Source organism: Megalops cyprinoides, chromosome 5 (assembly GCF_013368585.1).
Source record: "Megalops cyprinoides isolate fMegCyp1 chromosome 5, fMegCyp1.pri, whole genome shotgun sequence".
In the NCBI taxonomy this organism is placed as follows: domain Eukaryota; kingdom Metazoa; phylum Chordata; class Actinopteri; order Elopiformes; family Megalopidae; genus Megalops; species Megalops cyprinoides.
Window position 1 is genome coordinate 13696003 of NC_050587.1, and position 21392 is coordinate 13717394.

General features: G+C 40.9%; 1 protein-coding gene across 2 annotated transcripts in view; it reads right to left on the reverse strand.

The window, feature by feature from the left end:
* LOC118777408 (tyrosine-protein kinase JAK2-like) overlaps positions 1 to 18281 on the reverse strand; it is a 65097-nt gene extending 46816 nt beyond the window's left edge. Inside the window, exon 1 of one of the 2 annotated variants that reach the window (XM_036528264.1) lies at positions 17615 to 18281. Coding sequence is in view for 1 of the 2 variants with exons in the window: in XM_036528263.1 (XP_036384156.1) it covers positions 15572 to 15574 (3 nt within the window). In the remaining variant the exon portion in view is untranslated. Of the gene's footprint in view, positions 1 to 15571; positions 15597 to 17614 lie in introns of those variants that run through there. The other variant, XM_036528263.1, reaches the window with a different exon arrangement.
* Between the last annotated feature and the right edge of the window lie 3111 nt (positions 18282 to 21392).

Below are 21392 nucleotides of genomic sequence, written 5' to 3' on the forward strand. Positions count from 1 at the left end.
ATTTCTGAGACGTAGCTAATCTCTGGCTCCTAACTGGACTGCATTTGGCTTGGTTCTGTAATGGTTGGGTGCAAAACACACACAGGGCAGCTCACACCCACCCACATCCCCCAGCTCCTGGGTTTGTTCGAGGAGCTGTTATCATTCTGCGGGCAGAGTCACTAGTTGTCCTCCGCTTATCTTGGCCATGGAGGAAACTGGGGCTGCCCCTATCACTGCAGCCAGACAGCATCAACCCCGAGCTGATGCCATAAGGTCTCCTCTATCTGCCATTAGACACACTTGTATTATCAAACAGAAACTCCAGCACACGCTCTGTAAACCACTCCACAAACACTCCTTCAAACCCGCACTCTACTCACCGGCTGCCATGTCCCATGTACCACTGCTGCTGTGTGCTGAAATATTACAAAGCCCTTACAGACCACAAAGGACAAAAGAAAACTAAACATAAGAGTTAAAAATATATGCTGAGCTGATTTCACAAAGTTAAGTTGGGTCTTGATCAATGTAGCTTGTTAGAAGGCAAGACTGTTTTCAGCTTGTGTTACTACTCACACCATGAACCAAGGTGTCCTCCTCTCCATTTCTGATTGGCTGAGTAAGTGCAATGCAGCACAGTCCAATCAGTGCAACTATCACGTTACAGAGGTGAGTCAATAAAAAATGTATTACATTACATTACTTCATATAGTAGACGCTCTTACCCAGAGCGACTTACAAATACACTATATGGCCAAAAGTATGTGGACGCCCCTCCTAATTATTGAGTTCAGGTGTTTCAGCCACACTGATTGTTAACAGGTCCATAAAATCAAGCACATGCAATCTCCACGTACAAACCTTGGAAGTAGAATGGGCCGTACTGGAGAGCTCAGTGACTTTAAACATGGCACTGTCATAGGATGCCATCTTTGCCACAAGTCAGTACATGAAATTTCTTCCCTGCTAGATCTGCTCCAGTCAATTGTAAGTGCTATTATTGTCAAGTGGAAGCATCTAGGAGCAACAACAGCTCAGCCACGGAGCGGTAGACCACGCAAACTTACAGAGCAGCGCCGCTAAGTGCTGAAGCATGCAGCATGTAAAAACCGCCTATCCTCTGTTGAATCACTCGCTACAGAGTTCCAAACTGTCTCTGGCTGCAATATCAGTACAAGAACTGTTCGTCTGAGCTTCATGAAATGAGTTTCCATGGCCGAGCAGCTGCACACAAGCCCTACATCACTATGCGCAATGCCAAGCGATGGCTGGAGTGGTGCAAAGCACACCACCACTGGACTCTGGAGCAGTGGAAACGCCTTCTCTGGAGTGATGAATCACGCTTCACTATGTGGCAGTCTGATGGACGAATCTGGGTTTGGCGGATGCCAGGAGAGCGTTACCTACCGGAATGCACAGTGCCTACTGTAAAGTTTGGTGGAGGAGGGATAATGGTCTGGGGCTGTTTTTCAGGGTTTGGGCTAGGCCCCTTATCTCCAGTGAAGGGCAATCTTAATGCTTCAGCATACCAAGACATTTTGGACAATGCTATGCTTCCAACTTTGTCGCAACAGTTTGAGGAAGGCCCTTTGCTGTTACAGCATGACTGTGCCCCTGTGCACAACGTCCATAAAGACATGGTTTGACGAGTTTGGTGAGGAGAAACTCCAGTGGCCTAGAGCCCTGACCTCATCCCCACTGAACACCTTTGGGATGAATTAGAACACAGATTACGAGCCAGGCTTTCTCGTCCAACATCACTGTCTGACCTCACAAATGCTCTTTTGGCAGAACGGGCACAAATTCCCACAGACACACTCCAAAATCTTGTGGAAAGGTGTCCTAGTGGAGGTTGCTATAGCTGCAAACAGGGGGCAACTCCATATTAATGCCCATGGTTTTGGAATGGGATGTCCAATAAGCTTATATAGGTGTGATGGTCAAGTGTCCACATACCTTTGGCCATGTAGTGTAAGGGCATCACTATGCTGTTAGTTTATTGATTAATCAGGTTTGCAGCTTGCACTGGTCTTTGAGTGTTAATACAGTCATCTAGCATTTTGTAATTATCAAGTTAATTAAGCATGGCTTACTACAAGCTAGCCAGCCACATTGATCAAATAACTTAGCAAACTCTTTGTTATCTGTGTAGCTAGCTACACAGGCTGTTGCATTTTTCCAATGATTTATGGATGGCTTATGAAAAGTTTGCTACTTGTGAATTTGGTACTGTACCTCAACTGTTTTAGATAGCTGTCAGCTTCCTTTGTTATAACACCATGCAGATCCAGCTGAAAATTCTTTAAAAAGCTTTATTTCCTGTGGTTCACAGATTAACCACTGGGCTACGAGATGCATAAACCGCTGTACTTCTCCATCAGAGCTTTGACCCAGCTACATAAAGCTAGATATACCACATTGTTAATAATTAAAAAAATATATTATTTTTTTAAATGCAGTATTGTGCATTAGCACATTGAGGTTAAAGGTCCTTTTCAATTGACATAAGCTGCCTTTTTCCCCCATAATTTTTGTGTGTTGAGGTCTCACATACAATTACACTATGGAGTAATCTTCACACTGCCTTCTACCCTTTAAAGAAGCATAAACCTGGTCTTGAATCATGTGCATATGTGTAATCATATCAGTATGTAAGATTATATGAGCAATGACCCTACCTGTGAATAGATTCAAGAAGTCTTGAGTTTTCCACCAATTCCTGTTCACTGTTGATTTTCATGAGCAGTGAAGGATGGCCAACAGCCAGCGAAAAGTTACAAATCTGGCAATATTTACATATATTTACATATATGCACATACCGCAGGACTACACAGCCCCTCTCCTGGGCAGTAATCAATCCCCCTGGCAGTAAGTGCAGTCACATTCACTGAGCTGCATCTTAACCGTAGAGTGCATATCACACTTACGCTAACTTTAAAACTACACAAAAACAGTTTCTGACTTTGTTCCTTAGAACCAGGCTGCTCACATATATAGTGGGCTTGTTTTAATCTACACCTGCTGGAGGAAAGTACTACAACCCGTTTTGTATCAAAATAGCCTGTTTTTCATTTTCGAAGTGAGCATGCACAAGGAGTTGGTTATCAGTCAGGGTTGCGCAACAGCAATCATCACTATCCCAAGCCATAACAAAGGAACAAACCTATAACATCCATGTTTGTGGCTGGTGCGTCACTGGTTCTCTAGGTGGTAGGGTTTTATGGGGAGTATCATTATGAACCAGTTCTCAAAGACTTTAATCTGGTTCAAAAACTGTCCCGTTAGGACAGGAACTATTCTCATAGCTCAGCCTTTTTGTATGTGTGCTCCAAAACAGAATGTGGGTGACAATGGTTAAGTTATTGAAGCCATTAAAGTTATTGAACAGTCCGTGCAAGAAGGTGTAAGTGTGTGTATAACTGACTTTATATAGCAGGTAGTGCACCAGTCATAATAATGATGTTTGGTGGTGTTTGGCCGGTGTTTGTTTGCAACTGTATTCCCATTCATACTGTCTGTGTGTGTGTGTGTGTGTGTGTGTGTGTGTGTGTGTGTGTGTGTGTGTGTGTGTGTGTGTGTGTGTGTGTGCGCGCGCGCATGCAGGGGGGGGAAGATGAGATCTATGATCAACAGAACATCTATTTAGCATCTCTTTTTTTTGATCATTAATTACATTTGGGGCATACCATGTGGTTCACCATCAGCTGAAAGGGACATCACGTTTCACATCAGAAAAGTGCATCTATATTTTCCAATTCCGCATACAATACAGCATCTGTGCAGCCATGCTATGCTTTGCAGTCTGGTATGCAAGATAAGTCTACGCGCAGCAAGGTCACCAAAAGAGCAACAGCAATGAGCCGTTCAGCACCAACAACATCACATGACCAAAGTCAGGACAGTCAACCGGTCTTGCACAGAGGAAACAAACAATGTTGCTACACTCAGCGAGGGGGACAGTAGAATTCATCTGCAACACACCAATGTGCACATAAGACACATCAATCGCAGCTAACAAAGTCCTGATTCTTTCCATTTCACACATTTTCCCACACATCCTTCATCTATCAAAAATGCACTGAAGTAATTATTTTGAAATGTCATTGTGGTGGGAACATATCATGGAAATAACCACCAAGTGAGTAACTAAATGCCAAATATTCAGATTAACCGCACTGGGTCCAAAGCTAAAGGCCTTTAATGCATGCCATGTGAATCACATGAGAGGTGTACCCATGCGTGCTTGGGTACAACTGTTTTTTTTTTTTAACCTTTTTTTAAACTCAGTTACATCCCATTTGTATTTGTATTCTTTTTTCTTTGCACTGACAATCCACGTAAAACAAACTTTAGGTCCCACTTTGTCTTTAAGTCATCACAGATAGCAACAGCAGGGCAGGAAAAGTGGTATTAAACACCCCTCCCAGTTTGTCTGTAAAGGTTTAAGTGTATGGTTTGACATACTGCTTAATTTATAATATACACTGGTTGGTATCATTTGAAGTGTCCTGTCTAGTCACCTACTTAGAGACTTCTTCACCTCCACCTTCCACTCTGCAGGCAGTCTATGGTGTGCATGAACTACCAGTACATGCCATATGCATTTATTAAAGTAAAAACCGTTCCACAGTTAGCATCTGGTCCAATAACAAACAGTATCTGGAAAAGAGAGCTTTACACAACAATACTATACAGTACAGTATAATGCATAATGTAGCTTGTGACACAACATCCTGGGGTTGTAAATCCTTTTAAAATGTCATTAAACTGGACTATTTTCTCCGGTTTGCACTGTCGCCCACTTGTCTGGAGTTACAAATAATATTAACACAGTGTACACGGTGTACACTAAGCTCATTACTGAGGCTTAGGGCTACAGTTATTAAGCAAATAAAGTCAGCTACTATATATAATGCTCCAATAGCACAGTGGGAGCGTTATCTCATCGCCCTCTCTCTCCCTCCCCCGATTTGCTCTGGCTGTTTGTACTTCCCACCTCCTTCATGCAGTTGGTGACTGATACCTGGGAGGGGTGTGTGTTGTGTGTGTGTGTGTGTGTGTGTGTGTGTGTGTGTGAGACCCAAATCTTGCAGATACTGCTTCCATGGGGTGGTCTCTGCAGACAAGCACACCACTCTGGCCCCACCATCAGAAATGCCCAGGAATCACAGGCCATCGATGAGACTGACAGAAAGGGGTGCAGCTGTGGTCGCACATCTGAACAGCACAGGTTTAAATGATGGACTCGTGCAAAGGGTACTGGGTCTGACAGCACATTCAGAGGAAAAACGCACAGCTAATGTGTGAAAAAGATGAGAGTGAAGGAATAAAGAGTGCACGTGATGAAAACATTGCAGTCTGACAAAGAAATTCAAGCTAATGCAGCTGAGATTGTCAGGACAAACAAGATGAATGAAATGAGTTACAGCTTTACGGGTTCTACTGACATATATTGAAAAGGGAGCAGTACCCAATACATGGAAAGCATTAGTTAGCAGGACCTTAGCCGACGCACAGCCAATAAAAGTGTTTACAGATGGCAAAGTTGATGACAGTATCAAAGGCTGCAGGAATGGGGCAGGAGTTTGTCATATAAGAGACAGAGACAGATGCCATTTTCCCCAATTACCTGAGCCTTAACCAACACACTGTACTCACATGGCATGTGCATAGGTTACAAGACTGTGCAAATGCTTCAGGGATCTCACCTGCCCTGAGCTGTGTGTGTGCCAGGGGACTATGCAAACTATGAGAGAGGCACTGTGCGAAACAGACAGCCAACGAGGACAAAAGTATGCAAAAAAAGAACAGGTCAAATCAATAATACAGTACATCAAATAGGTTCTTCTCAGCGGTAGCGATCGTGATAATGTTAGACACTGAGCACTGTTTTTCGTACACAGGCTACATGACAGTACAATTGCTGCATTTTAAATCACGCAAAAGTATAAATTATTAAAAGTAAATTTTGGAATTTTAACAGCAACTCCCCTGTGAATGTTGATGTAGTTGTTGAGTATCTCTATTAGCACATTTATACCAAATATAGTACTCTACTACAAGCCTCTACTACAGGATACTGAGTCTCTCAATTTTAAAGATGAGTGATGAGCCTACTGGACGATGAGAGGTTTGTGGAGGCAGACATTTTTATTTTGCATGCTCATGCATTTTCCCCCCTCTCCTCCTCTGCCTAACCCTTCCTGCCTTATATCCATCTCCTCTCGGGGAGGGATTGCAGAGGTAGCCTCAGGACACCCGGTGACCGCAGCCCTCGCTTAGCACACAATCCAGCCGACAAGCCCAGATTTAGCGCAGGGTGAAGTGGAGTGCCAGCGGCTTGACCGCTCTCGCTGACCCCTGAGCTGCGGCTGCTGGAAGGTCATGGCTGACAGCTGCAGAGCTGGGATCGAGGGGGGCTTTTCCGAGCAGCTTGTCCCATTATCCCCCCTGACAGAGGAGAGATGTTCTTTCTAGGGGCCACACTCTGTGCAGACCTCTTCCAAAAAGCTGCTTACACCTTTGCCCGCTGACGGGGAAGGGCACCTTCCCATGGGAATTCCCACAGCTGCCTGGGGATTGGCTACTAAAGGCACCCCAATGGCAGATGGAGCACTCTGAAAATCAAAGCTAGAGAGCAGGTTCAAGAAAGCTATTGGTTAATGCAGTGTAATACAAAAGCAAACTGCAACAGTTTCCTTGTTTAACCGAATGCTGACCCAATGGCATCGCACCGCCGCTGCATCCAGAAATGTTCCTCAGGGCGGCAGTGTAGCATATTGGTTAAGGAGCAGGACTCGTAACCGAAAGGTTGCCGGTTCGATCCCCGCTGGGACACTGCTGCTGTACCCTTGGGCAAGGTACTTAACCCACAATTGCCTCAGTAAATATCCAGCTGTATAAATGGATAACATTGTAAAGAACTGTAACCTATGTAAGTCGCTTTGGATAAAAGCGTCTGCTAAATGAATAAATGTAAATGTAAATGTAAATGGCACAACAGAGAGAAATATTTTGCCATAAAACCTCCTACCTAGCAACAGTCCTTTGACAATGTAGATACTGCTAGCAATAGCGAGCTTTAGACTGCAGCAGAAATGTTCTAATTGAGCCATCTGCTCAGCTGCTATCTACAGTTAGTCAGTTACTGCAATGCAAGATTGCAACTAAACAGCACCTTTCAAGGACTGCAGAGAACTCTACAGTGAAGGGGAGCTGATTCACCCCAGCCCCCAACGCACCTGGGGAAAAGGCAGAGAGCTAGCTGAATGTAAATGCCTAGTGCCACATTGAAAAAGACTGGACTGGCACTGTAGCATAGTGGTAAATTCAGGGCTTGTAACCAAAAGGTTTTCAGTTCAATATCCCACTGGGGCACTGCTGTTGTACCCTTGGACAAGGTACTTAACCCAGAATTGCCTTAGTAAATATCCAGCTGTATACATGGGTAACATGCAAAAAGTCTAACCTATGTAAGTCGCTCTGAATAAGAGCATCTGCAAAATGACAATAATGTAACATAACGTAAAAGAGATTTCAACACTGCAAATGTATTTATTTCAGTGGTTGCTAGCTCTTACTGCATTGTGTACAGATGAGTCTGTGTTTAGAAAGAATGAATGTCTAGAGGTGCTATGGTTAAACTGTACAGGTCCACTGGGCCATGACTCTCAAACAACTGCTGACCCTCACATCACGGTCAGTGCAATCACTATGCCTGTTTGCAAGCTGTACTTGCATCCAGTAAGCCAGGTGCTGCTAAATATGTTTGACTGCTTCCAGCAAGGCCATGGAGCTTGCAGTATGCATGTTGCTCCAGCAAGCAACTGACCTGAGAACTGTCTGTGAATGTGTCCATCTATTTTGAGTGCTCTCACATTGATCGTTACACTTTGCGCCATTCATTAATAAACAGTAATGAAGTGCCCACATAACGTAAACAGAAAAGCACAGTAAAACCTTTTTGTCATCATTATCTATTACTTCAACCAATGTTCTACAACAAATTCAGCTTCTGGTGAAATGTATTTACTTACTGTTCTTGCTCAGCTCTCAAACTGAATTATGATGAATGTAGTAAGACATAAGTGGTGGCCTTATCTTTTGAAGTTAAATGCTAAAAACACAGCATACAAGGGGGAAAACACATCTAACACAATAAAACATCTGTCACAAAACATTTGTCATGTAATCAGCACAAGACTGTTAAAATCAAGTCAACTAAGGATGACAAAATGTCATTGGAAACTGCCACTGAAATGTCATTAAAAACCGCACCTTGAATGTAAGCTTCAATGGAGAATTGGTTTCAAAAAAAGCACAGACTGCCCCAGAAGTCGAGTCAAGGCCAAAAATGTCCTTTCTCTAACTCACGTATGCATATCATTTACACTTTTCCAAAGCTGTGACACCCAATGAGGCAAACACACTAACTGAAACTGAACTGGATGTGAGGCCTTAGCCTAAGCAATGATTTCACTTGATGGGATATCAAGGGAAAAAAAACACTCTGTTCACTACTTTACTTAATTTATTCTGGCAGTGCATACATGACAAGTTTTTGATCCAGTGAGTCAACAACTTTCCTGTGAAATGCCATGCTAACCACCCACTCACCAAAAGACAAATTAATACTGAAGGCATTAGCACCTGAAAAACTACTCAGGTGACATACACGCTAAACTGTCCCCGAGGTTTTGCCTGTATCTGGAGAACCTGCAGAGCTTTAAGGGCCATGATACTGAAACACTGAAGCAGCATAAGAGGCAAAGGCTTCACAGTTCCAGCTGCTGTACATTTTTCATGCTCAACACAACATTTCGATATTAAGATATTTAGGAAGTGAACACACAGACACTCCATACAGGGAAGGGTTGATGTTAATACTTAATTACTTAGAGGGATAATGTACTGGATATACTCTTGGTACTCTCTCAACTAGAAGTCTCAACAAGGACCTTGAGAATGAGCCTTTCCAATAATTTAGCAGATATAGTTTCATCATTATTACATCATGTAAAATTTCATGATTAAATCATACTTTACAAACTGTATCTAAATGACATGAAGTTTGGTGCACATGACTAAACAACTTCTGTATAGTTTCAGTATGTTATAATGCTGGGACACTTTCTTTTTAATGAAATTATTACATGACAGGAATATAACTGATATTTATTTTTGATCAAACATATGTTTATGTATACACAAACTGATACACTCAAACTGATGCCAGTGTATTTGCTTGTTAATTAAGTTATTCTACGACCAGCACATGTATGCATCCTTTTTGCAGCATAATTATATTCTTAAGCTCATAAGTAATGTATTATATTTGTGTGGTTTATACACAGTCATTATGATACCATTCTTGTGCCATTAATCAAACTGTCCGATTTGTGACTGGTTTCAAGCGCAGCAAACCTACAAATACAGGTATGTTTGTGTTGCAAATTTGACCTGACGAGGACCCACCTTGGATCGAAACATTGTCCTGTGTGCGCTGCCAGAATAAATTTGTTTTGGGAGCAAACAGTGTGCAGACTTTTGGTTCTTTGATATCCTGCTTTCTGTCCAGCACCTGAGAAACCAGAATGTATGTATGCTCCCTTTGTACTTCTATGATTTTATTAGAGTGCTATGAGACACCAATGTTCAAATAACAATCAATCTAGTCTTAGCACACACAATAGCATATTATTACCTAGATCAAGGTCAACTAATAAAAAATATAAAGAAACTATGGATCAGTAAGTTTGAGACCCTTCATCCTTGAGACAGTCAATCTTGCACTTCTGTCCATTAGCACATCTTACAATAACTGCATTCAAAAAATGTGTGCTAACCCATACAGCAAATCTTGGGGAAATGGCTATTTCGCCTTGCAAGAAAGCAATGCACACATACTCAAAAAATGCTTCATATCATTATCTTGACAGCTGCCACTTCTCTATTTGCTTTCAGATTATTAATATAGACCTCCATATGGATCAAAAGAACTGACACCTTTCACCTTGACTGAAAACCAAATCAGAGTTACTCAAGTGAAAAACTTCCCATCTGCAGGGTGACACACCATTCGCATTTCAAGTCTCTTCCCCTGGTCACGACAGTTGTCTATTTGAGACCACCATGCTCATTAAGTTCGAGCTTCAGCTCTTTGTAAAGACTAATTAACACTGACACCATCCTGACAGAGAGGGGGACGCGTCAGGCCCACTGACACCAGGGCATTGCTACAGATTATCCACACACAGCTAAGCCAGTTTGTTTTGTCCAGTGAAAGACACCCCTCCTGTTACTAATCTACACAGGTTAGCACTCCAGTTTGTTATCCGAAGGTCTGTTGCATTCTGAAGTCAGGGCACAGATTCAGCCGTTGATAGTTATAGATCTGTTGGATCTTTCCCAAACTGGATACATCAACTTCAATGACTTACTTGTACTTAAGCACAATTGTGGGGTCTTTTTAGCCTTTTCAGAAGTGCGTTTAGTAGCCACTAATGTCCTTGCATGGTAATAACTGGGGATCAGCATACCATATCCTTCTCTGATCTGGTATGATTTGGCGTAGCTATATCCACACTAACCAGCATGCACCTTAGAGCTGGTAGTCGCACTACAATTTTAGCTGAAAGAGCTAAAGCTAACACTATATTTTTACCTCCAAGTTATCCAGTTAAGTCTGCCGCAATGCTTAGAGGCTCGCATGCTGAAACTATTCCCCCGGAGAAAGACTATGTGGCTTGCCAGGTCCTAAGAGTGAAAATTGCTGTTCCATGCAGCTTACAAGCTTTACATGCAAAGGAGTTTTCATATTTTGAGAAATTCCTGTTCAAAGCAGGGTTTTATTGGCAGTGAGGGACTGCAAATAGCCAGTGAAAAATAACCATTTGATGAATATAAAGCCATGAGAGGTACGGAACTAAAAAGATACAAAGATACTACAAAAGAGGGCGCACCAATTCAACAACACATACAAACACATTAAACTTGTTAAAGCATCAATAAACCATAAATGCATTGCTTCTTACTTTGCAATTCAATGGGATTCCAAATTATATAGACCAGTTAATTGAAAAGTAATGAGTGAATATTTGATTTGAGACTCCCTGCAACAAGTCAACCATTTTAATGATCACAAAGCCCACAAGGCCTGTGCAGATGGCTGTGATGGACACACTAGACTATGTAGCCATATTTTTATGGAGATGTTATCATTTGTTAATTTTTCAGTTGACACAGATAGCTCCTTCCGTGCCCAGCATGCGCCGGAATATTTTTTCACCCCAATGAGAGACAGAAAGCAAAATGCATTCTGCGGTGTCTTGGAGACTCCAACTGCTGCACAGTTGTATATGGAACCACAAGTCAACATTTCATTCTTAAAATACACTAACTTCACTTTGCATGCATTCACGCTGAAACTTGCCATTTTATAAAACAAAATAAAGATCAATTATTTTGAACTAAGAATCCCTCTCTGTAATTCATCATGTCAGTGTCAGAACCCTTTCAGCCTGAGAAAATCAGCGTTTTTAGTCATTTTTCCTTTCGTCATTCAACATTATATCTGTGAAAACTCAACTCCACTCTGTGCTGATCAACTTTTCCATGAAGCAGTACATTTCAACTATCTTCGTTACACCAGCATGCGATGGTATGTTTCTGACTGTTTAATACCACCATACCAAAATGCTTTTTTATAATATGTAGGCTCTTCATTAGCTAAGAAGAGACAGCTGTGATAACACTGCCTGTCAGGCAAAGAATCCAAAGCTGAAGAAGTACATGCCATCACTCCCACAAGCCTAAACCAGAGGCATGCATACAAATGGTCATTAAAAATTTCTGTGGCCTGAATAAATGCAGCTCAGATAACAAATTACAAAAATAATTTTGCAAACTAACATATTCAAGACTTAACACCACATTCTGAACTTGAAAACAAAGCAAGCATGTGAACTGAATATGCAATTTGAAGTTAATCTGAGGTAACAGAAGACCACCAAAGAAATGAATGCGTGTCATAACCCTAACACAGTGGCTCTTCTGTCTGCTAGACAGCTTCTATCCTATTGTAGTCTCTACTCTATACTTATGTGATACTTCAAGTCCAAACTTGTTAAACATAATTTCTAACTTGGATAGCTCCGATGGTTGCTCACTACACTTCTAAATGGCCTATAATCTATTATCACTAGCTGTGTAGCCACTTAGTGGAGCAGTTCAACGGAAAGAAACAGCGCTAGAGTTCAACGGAAAGAAATAGGATCTAAAATCAGATAAACTGTAGCAGAGAGCTGATAGCTACCTAGCTAAGGCAATGTGAGGACTGCATTTAACTCAGTGACAATAGCTGGAGGCTTCTGACACTGTCCACCAAGGCTGGATGACTCCTCTGGCAGGAAAAACGCACAATACACTAGCACATGGAGTTTAAAACCTGCAGAATTAAAATATATTTAACACAGGCAGCCATGAAAACACCCTGCTCACTTCAGTGAGGAGATGACCACTGTTCTCTGAGAGCCACTACCGCCCTCCATGGGAAATAATCACAGCAGCTACTCTTTTTGTGTACTAGCACCTTACTTCAGACAGCGCACATATTTTTGATAAGGTTAAGTACTGCTGCTTTTGGCATCTATACCAGTGTTTCTCAACCTGTTTCAAACCAGATCCTGGCTTTCTAAGGTCTTAATTCTTTTCAGTTGTGTGTTAAACTCCGCTCCCTGGCTCTGTGGCTCTGTATCCCTGGTAAAGTGTGACCGATGCTACTTCTGTGGCTGTCTTCTGTCTATGTGTGCCCCCTACAACACAGCTGCTATCAAACGCAAAATTATTTAAGCAAAGGAAGGAAATGAATTAAGTAATGTAAGGAAACTAAATTAAGCTTTTGACTTGTTGCCACTGACTTTTCAAGAACAGCAAACTTTCTCAGAGTCATTTGACATTTCTATCCCACAATGTTTTCCATATGCTAAAAACCACTTATCTATGCATTTGGCCTATGTCCATAATGCAAATAAATCACTTTGTGAAAAATACACACAGTTTAAGTCTAGTACTGCACATGGAAATACTATTCCAAGACGCATATTACCATGGGGATACAGAAAATAAAAGTGTGCCAAACCATTGACATTCTGAAAGCAAATTCCAAATACCTAATTGTGAAAGCTGATTCAGCTCTCATTTTTTCTCCTTCATGCACAGCACTGCTGCAAAGCTAATCCTTTCACTTTCTGTCCCCCTCCTCACAAACTGAACTGATATTCAACATGTTTATTTTCATTCAAGGGAAACATATGTTGACTAAAGTAAGCAAAAAGTTTCACAACATCAAAAATAAAAGATACATAGCAAATGCAGCAAGTCTCCTGACTTCTGTGACTAAGAGTGAAACTGAATTCTTCTTGATTCTGAAGAAATACGAGCTTTCCCATAAGCAAGTGCCTTACAGGAAATGACACACACCAAGCACACAGCCATAAAGGAGCACACCTCGAAACCTCAGTAGCTGTTAACTGTTAGTATTTCCAGACACAGTCATAACCCCTCAGCTGATGTAATTTCATTGTCGTTTCAAGAGCATCATTTCATAACGAATGAATAAACTACAACCAAATGCATGATAGACAGCTTTCAAAAGAGAAGAGTTATCAGGTAGCGTGAAACGCAGCAAACAAAAGCACACTGCTTGAAGACGATTTCATGAAGTTAATTTGCTTTGGTTAGTGGACAAAACGGGGGGGGGGGGGGGGGGTCTTCACTGATTAGATAACTGATGACACAGATTGCGGCATCCTTCAATTCTCGTCTGCATTAAGTTGCTGATGAGTAATACTAGTCATTGATCTTTCATTATTTTACCTTACAGGGGTGCACTGATGAAGATTTTAAAGGCTGCTACAGATGTTCACTTGACCATAACTCCTAGTTCTAATACCAACATTTCAGAGGGTATGTTTCTGATTATACAAATAATGTGAATATTTGGTAATAGTAAGTCTCTCATAGTTGTGCATATTCTTCGTAACAACAGAGTCACCTAAGGATAAGCAGGGAACATAATCAGAGAAAGACACATAAAAAACAAACATAAGACACACATAAGGGTAAAATCTTAAATTAAATGAATGTTTCTTGGACTTTCAACTCCCTGGTTATTTCACAGGAAGTTCATTAAAGAGGGACAACTCGCACAGTACAATAAAGATATGAAAAATAAACAAACCTGTACTAACCAAACATAAAATAACCATGTTGACCAAATGTACTCACTGAACAGCAAAGATTTATTTCAAAACAATCCCTTTAGCCTATTCCTTTCGTTAAATTCTGCAGAATTTGAATGCCTTCATCAAAAATCTATCAACGTCAGGATGAATTCAACCCCTCTATCACCCAAATTCTGATAACATGAAATGTGCTGGCAGAACATAGATGTAATGACTCTTGACATAAAAATGTTTTAATTATATTTTTGTCAGTCTATTAACAGAACACAATAAAACCAACTCAATTACTAAACAAATTCATATTAGACATATCTTACATAATTTTACACATATCTTATATATTCCTATACATATATCTTTGTCAGTTCCCAACTACTTTTGTTTTTTCTGTGACTGTATATACTAGCAACAAAGTAAAAAAAAAATCAATAATTCTGTAAAATTCTTTATCTTTATTGTAATAGTAGAGATTGGTATTATCCTTCATCATTTTCTGAGAAGTGCTGTAAAACTTCAGCTCCTCAAAAGCTTGGTCAAAATTCATGGACATTTGATAAAATAATATAAATAGCATATCCAAAAAACTACAGTATTTTACTGAAACCGTGGAATGAAGGTTTCAGGCTTTCCACACTAGTAAACAGACCAGCTGCGACTACAGTAAACTTCCCATTTCACAGCGTTGCTCTGGGCAGCCCCAGTGGAAGAGGCAGGTGGAAAGCACTTACTGCAAAGCAGCCTCATGCTTTCACAACTGAATCCCAACACTGAACTCTGGGGAGAGAACAGCTATCACACCACTGAGAAAGCTTCTGAGAAATGCCAACTGAGAAGGGACTGGACTTTTCTCAGATAGAGAATCACATTCTCCCATAATGAACAGAAGATTGTTGGGTTATTAAAACACTGCTGGTTATCCTCCCACCTCACTTTGCACTCTGTGAAAATCCTAGGTGAGCAACTTAATCAAAGAGGTATGTTTCACAAACAGGTCAAGAAGGGATGCTGGACAGACTTCTTAACAAGCTGACTTAGCAACACAACCGACCAATTCACAGATCCAACATGGAAAAACACTATTGGTACATCCCATACCTCCAATCAGTTTATGGGCTGCTTTATGGGACTTGTTTTTTATACTTTTATACAAAACTGATTACTGACATCTCCATAGACCATGAAATCATAAGCCAATCATAAGGAAGAGAAACTAGCCCACAGCACCAAGGTTGGAAAGCTAATTAATGAACAACAGATTAACATTTAGACTATATTGTTTCCATGAACACAAACAAATACTCAGAGCACTAATGCTGGGCAGTGAAGAGAGTGAATGAAGACTGACCATCCTAATGAAAACTGGACAGCAGGAAATGCAAATAGCACCCAACGCAGGCTTATCTTCCACAGTCCAGCAGTAGGCCAGTCATTTCAAAGCATGGGCAGAAGTCTGATGCTAAACACTGAAAAAGAGGAAAAAGTAATACAGCAACTGTCCTTGCATAATATACTGACTACACATTTTATACTGTTTATGAACTGCAACCTTTTCTAGGCTAAATATTGGCAAACTCAGAGGGCAGTTGTGCAGTGTGCTGAGGAGCACAGCTCATAACCCAAAGGCTCCTGGTTCGATTCCCTGATAGCACACTGCAGTCATACCCTTAGGCAAGGTACTTAATCCAGAACTGCCTCAGGAAATATCCTGCTGTATAAACGGATATAATTTTAACCTGTATAAAACGCTCTGGATAAAAGCGTCTGCTGAATGACAATAATGTAGTGTAATACTTATAGTTTCCGTTTTAAACTGAGACTTACAACTGTCCAGCTTGGTTCTAAAAAACCGATAATACTTATCTCGTTCATACTGTGATCAACAAATTTCACTCAATTGAAGAAAGCAGCACCAACTAAACATGACTGTATGTTTACCTGGACACACTAGCATGCTACAGTAAATTGTCTGGCTTATGTATGTTAAGTTGTGGACTTTGGAGTTATCTTTTAGCACATAAGTAACTTTTTTGGAAATACAGAGCAGGGCATACATACACGGAAGATGAAATAAACATTCTGTAAGCATAACTGAATCCTCACTCTTCACCCTTTTCGGCTACACGTCATGGCTAAAGTGTGCACAGGCGTTTCGACTATGCTGTGCTGTATGATAGAGTATGTTGTAGTTTTGCCGTAACGTAAAGTATTTTTACCCGTAACCTAACGTTCTGTATTTTAACTTAAATAAAGAATGTTGGAGGTATAGCCAGGAGGTTACCATGCAAAAAGACCATTTCAGGCACGGTGCGTCTACTGTCCGCACTGCTCACTATTTTAGTGTCTTGGTAACAGCTACGTTAAGTGTATTACAACTACTTGGTTAAGTAGCGACATTCAAGAAGCTACAATCAGGACAGCAACATGCTTCCGCAGACTTTTTACAAATTACAACACAGAGGGTCAATTTAGCTAACGTTAGATACTACTTACCTGTCTTTTGCGCTACTATCTTCACTGCTTCTCTGTTCACTTCTGATTGTCAATAGTACCTACTTAGGTCGCTAGTTAGCTAGCTACATACGTTTGCACCATTGTCAGTTTTATCACTCTAAAATGCAGTGTTTACAATCGGTCTACAATGTCCATGTAATTTGGAATTGTAGTCGAAGCTGGAAAACTACCTACCTGGCGAACTTTCTTACAAAGTCTTCAGTGCAGATATCATACAGTTTACTAAAGCTACCCAGCTAAGGTATTTACCTAGCTATGATACAGGAAATTATTATTGATCAAAAATGGTGTCGCGTTAGCTAACATTAGGCCAGCGAAGGCCCGCATTTGTGAACTTTGTGAACGCTGGTGTGTCCGCAACTGTCAAGCAATACAGCGAGCTAACTTGCCAATTCACGTTTCGGTAAGTCGTAAAGCAAAAACCAACATTTAGCTAATGATCAGAAACACGAATAAACTGCAACAACGACGTACAGCAGCGTATACAATGGGCTGAGTTACCTGCCAGCGTTGACTAGGTATTCCAGACGATCAACCCGACTATAAACGCTCGCTAACTGGCTAACATTGACACATGCTCGTATACAGGCAGCAAACGGAGTGAGTTTGAGTCCCAGCGCCACCAGTTGCAGCCCTCAGAGGCCTCGCCAAGTTCCTGTTTCAAACAGCCTCCATGACATTAGCCACCGAGCTAGCTAGCTCCTTCAGCAGGCGACATATTTCCACAACGGTTACGCCACGAATTCGCTCGAATACAATCTGAAAGTATAACCAACCCGGTTGCCACAGCTATAGAAGAGTTGCAACATTTTGGTGGGTGGCAAAGAACAAAACTAGAGAAATATGAAATGTACCCAGAAGCTTCTCTGATACTTACTACTCCGCTGGTTTTCCCCTCTGGTGAAATCCGTGTTCGAGTTTATCCCCGACGACTGCGCTGGCTCAGCTAGCAAATATTTGCCAGCTCACCGTCCACAAATGTATACGTTTATAGTTCGCTGACTGCTTAGAAGCTAAATGTTTTTGTCGTCATTTGTGAGTCTGAAGCCAGGTCCTTGGTCCATTTTGCCACGTCTTGGTCGAGTAACGTTACAGCTACCTTAGCCAAGTTGGCTAACGTTAGCTGGTAATCTTGCTAACTAGAAAGTTATCTCGCTTGATAACACTGAAACACCTTCATTACGTTACTAAAAGAGCCATGGCTCTGCTCTTCTCTAAATCATTTACAGGTGTTATATGAACGCGTCTAGCCACTTTCTAAGACGAACGCAAACAGCTAGCTTGCTAAGCTAACATTAGCTAGCTACACGCTAAATCCATTGACAACCGGTCTGCGCCGCGAATAAGTTTCTGTATTCCGTGAACGCAGTGAAAATATAGCAGACAGTGAGTAAATATCCCTCGGGCTTTAACTAGCCTCTCAAAAGTAGAGATGTCATTTCGACATGACAGCTTAGTCTGCCACAAGGGAAAAAGAAAGTGTAAGCCTGCATGAACTGCAGTCCGCTAACGCTGGCTAGCTGGCTAAGAATTACTGCGCAGGTATCGAGTGGCCGAGCGAAAACACTCGAGTATGTGTGTTTCTGCGGGCTGTAGCTAAGGGCGTGCCGAGACCGAGGGGCGTAGCTGAGCCTCTCCTGTGCTGAGCTTCCCCCGACATGAGGCGAAACGCCTATTAACAGCTAATGTCAACAAGTTCAGAAGTAACCTTACAGTAGCTGAAGTACCACTCGATTCGGCAGCGAGTCGGCTTTTGCAGTTTGCAGTTTGCGAATTGATCACTATTAGAAAAGCAAGTGGATAACACATTTATTCGTTACACTCAGCGCAAAGCGATGCCCCAAGACTGCACACCCTCGGCACCAATGGCTACAGTCGATCAGATCGCTTATTAAGTCCCTTATACGTATAGCCGCATTGGGACGTTTTGTTTTCTATGGATGATTACTCTGAAAGAAATATTAATACACCTAAGCATTTATTTTCATTCCTTGAACAGCCCGTTTTGCAGATTATCCTGTCTAATACGCACACAGATCTCATAGATTTGGGATGGATTTTCACGTAGGCCTACATATGTCTAAAAAAAACTTAAGTGACACGAGAACAGACATTTTGCAGATTATTTTGCAAAGTATAGTGGAATAGTATTTCCCATGGAGAGATAAAAAAAATCCCCGCTGTTGAGTTTGTGCAGACACAGTGGATCCATTGCAACTAGATTATTTAACGTCTTCTTACTTAGGCCTATTCGATTCTTTTCTGTTTTTTTCTTCTCCCTAAAGCTTTTCTGAATTGCTAATTGTATATTAATATACGGGAGAGGAAAATAATTTAGTCGTTCGCATCAACTTCCCAGGGAGGTAGTTCTGAAGTCCTTCAATCAGTACTTCGCAGACTACAATAATACATACATGTTAAAAATATTAACTCATCATTTTTGAGAGATCAGTCGGTGCCTTTAAAATGAGCTTTTCTCTAGACTGCCTGACCGTCCTGGAGGAGGCACAGTAAAATGACAGTGCAGCTTGAGGGATAGAGAAGATGGTCAATGTATCACACAAATGTAGACCATTCTCATCCTACTCAAAGTTTACCTCAAAATTGTTTGCTACAAGATTATTGTTTGTAAGAATGAGACCCGCAGAACTTAAGGGATCAGGAAAAAGTCTATGAAAATTATTATTATTATTATTATTATTATTATTATTAACTTGCTGTCTAGTGTTTCAGTTAAAAAGACATTGACAATTGTTTGGCTGTATAGAGGACGCGATACGCCGTTCTTAAGAGAGGAACATGTGTACCTGAATTTAAGGGTTGATTTCCTAGCGTTAGGAGGTGGTCCTTGATCACTAATTTACTGCACTGTTCCCGCTAAACGGATTAACTGTGGTGGTCACAAAAGAAGTGCATAACTGTCGTTAAAATGGAATTCATTCAAGTAATGTGACATTTTCATACTTATCATACTTATATTCTTCACAGCCTTTACTAATTCGCAGTATTGTCGGGTATTGCTGCAAAATACTTGTAACTGATGGAAAATTTATGTCATTTACTGGCGTTGGTTTCTGTTCATCTGCTGAAGCTTTTGAGAAAATTTCTTAATTTGAAGCTTAATTTGCCTTCGACTTAAAATAAACCTCATTTACTATCAGCTTGGCCAAACACATATGCACATTGAATGAACAACCTCACACCAATATCGTTTCATGATACTGATGCCACCCAGCATTTGGAGCAATGCCTGTTATCCCTTACAACAGAGTTAATTGGTTGGTTTTTAATAGTGATCAGTATAGAACTTGAAATTGAATGTAATAACAACAATAATAATAATAATAATAATAATAATAATAATAATAATAATAAAACTACTTCCCAAATTACGCACTCTTTTGTATTGATCCCTGAAGGTATGACAGAGTCAGCCTAGAGCATACCACACTAGAAATGACTCCTGAGGTTTTTAGACATTAGACGAGCATTGGATTGGACACGTTAGAGGACAATATGCTCGAAGTTGCTGACATTGTAGGTTACCCTGCATCGACCTGTATTGCTGTAGACCAGAAGTACAACGTCAGACAGATGCGTTACAGGTTAGCTATAGTGGTACGCACTTTTAATATCACCAAATATGTGTATTGTCCAGACTTGAATCCAACTTCGTACGACAGGATAGCCGCTAGCTAAAACGTACCGCAGAAACTTTCCCTAGTGTAGGTCATTCAGCCAACATGGCTCCAATTTATGCGTATGAACTGTGGAGTCAATTGCGCCCCCCTGTGGCCATTTTTCCATAAGTGGCATTATTCCTTTTCCCTCCAGGGCTTCATTTATCAATGGTATGTAGAAATTATGAGACATTACCACAGAAAACAGTGTCTAATTTGCATGTGTAAATGTCAAGCGTGATGCATAAAAGGTGCATATAACCCACAAGTGCATATTGATGAACCACATTGGAAGTCCCAGTACAGTATGGCCCAAAAAATGCTATCTGCATTATTGCAGACCCACGGAGCTAGTGGCCATCAGACAGAGTGGCCAAGGACACCAAAAAAAAGTAACATATGTGCACACTGCCTACCTGGGCATTGGCTAATTACACTGTCATGGTTTTAACCACACCACATGACATTCTATTAAACTAAACAGGGAGGCCAAACAACTCAACCGCCAACTAATCACTTTTGTAGGAATGAACCTCTGCAATGTCTAATACTGATTTCATTGTCATGAATGCAACTGCATATGCTGATTATGTAATTTGATGCAAAATGTCATGCAAAGGCGCTTATTATGGGTCTCTCATGAGTGGCAAAGATTGATTAAATTAGAACAATTATATCCATGATTTGAGCCATATATTTATGCTGGCAATTGAATTGGCTTGTGGTGCCATATTGTTTAATAAAGAAAGTGTTAATGAATAACCTCTGAAAAACCTTATTCAAAGATGTTCCTTATTAAAATGTCAGGCCATGGTTCAGGAGATATCATTTAAGTATGCATTTATTAACATAACCTGAAATTTTGCAGATATGTTTCCATGTGTGGTACAGTACAAATGCATACAATTTTATTGCCTTTGTAATCTTATACATAACCTGCATATTATGGGTGAATGCCACAAGCTGACTTCCTTA